At 50.1% G+C, this 946-nt stretch overlaps 2 protein-coding genes across 2 annotated transcripts in view; one reads left to right on the top strand and one right to left on the bottom strand.

Annotated features, from left to right (window-relative positions):
- The window catches only part of LOC119588809 (uncharacterized protein DKFZp434B061-like), a 58,268-nt gene extending 57,868 nt beyond the window's left edge, over window positions 1-400 (top strand). Inside the window, exon 3 of the mRNA XM_037937456.1 lies at window positions 217-400. Coding sequence (XP_037793384.1) covers window positions 217-400 — 184 coding nt within the window. The remainder of the gene's footprint in view (window positions 1-216) is intronic.
- Window positions 401-464: 64 nt separating this feature from the next.
- LOC119588808 overlaps window positions 465-946 on the bottom strand; it is a gene marked incomplete at its 5' end in the record, with an annotated part of 29,673 nt that continues 29,191 nt past the window's right edge. Inside the window, 1 exon segment of the mRNA XM_037937455.1 lies at window positions 465-605. Within this exon segment, the coding sequence (XP_037793383.1) occupies window positions 465-605 (141 nt within the window).

Raw genomic sequence — 946 nt, 5'->3', positions numbered from 1 at the left:
CGGCGGCCGGTATTTGAAGAAGCCAACAAAAAAGACGAAATGAAAAAAAGATTACAGCTAAAAACCGAACCTAATGATTTCGGCAGCTCAAGCGGACCACCGGAGGACGACGGTTCGGACGAGTTGAACCACCCTGGCTGAAAGGCGATCCGGATCTCTCAAAGAACCCCGATGTGTAATGAACTTAGAGTAGGGTTCAACCTTGCGCCGCCTTAGGGTTCAACCTTGCGCCACTTTAGGGTTCAACCTTGCGCCACCTGAGGGTTCAACTTTGAGCCACCTGAGGGTTCAACCAGGCGCCACCTTAGGGTTCAACCAGGCGCCACCTGAGGGTTCAATCAGGCGCCACTTTAGGGTTCAACCAGGCGCCACTTTAGGGTTCTACCAGGCGCCACTTTAGGGTTCAACAGGCGCCACTTTAGGGTTCTACCAGGTGCCACTTTAGGGTTCTACCAGGCGCTACTTTAGGGTTCTACCAGGCGCCACTTTAGGGTTCTACCAGGCGCCACTTTAGGGTTCAACCAGGCGCCACCTAGGGAGTTGAACCTCGTCGATGGTTCATCATACCTGATCAAATGTTCAGCAAGCGGCTCAGAGACCTGAACCTAAACAGGGGTTCATCATCAGCCACCTAGAGACTTGAACCTAATTGAGAGTTCGTCATACGCCACCTACATAGTTCAATATGTAATGAACATAGTCTAGGGTTCATCATACGCCACCTAGGGACCTAACCGAGGGTTCAACATACGCCAGTCTGATCAAATGTTCATCACACGCCACCTAGAGACTTGAACCTCATCAAGGGTTCACCGTGCGCCGCCTACAAAGTTCAATGCATAATGAACATGACGTTAGGTTCATCATACGCCACGCATAGAATTTGAACCTATTCGAGGGTTCAGCATAAGCCATCAGCATTTTTCATCGTTCAGTATATAATGAG

The sequence above is a fragment of the Penaeus monodon genome, chromosome 24, assembly GCF_015228065.2.
Source record: "Penaeus monodon isolate SGIC_2016 chromosome 24, NSTDA_Pmon_1, whole genome shotgun sequence".
In the NCBI taxonomy this organism is placed as follows: Eukaryota; Metazoa; Arthropoda; class Malacostraca; order Decapoda; family Penaeidae; genus Penaeus; species Penaeus monodon.
The sequence above is the reverse complement of the archived record's forward strand: the minus strand, read 5'-3'. Positions and strand labels throughout refer to the sequence as shown.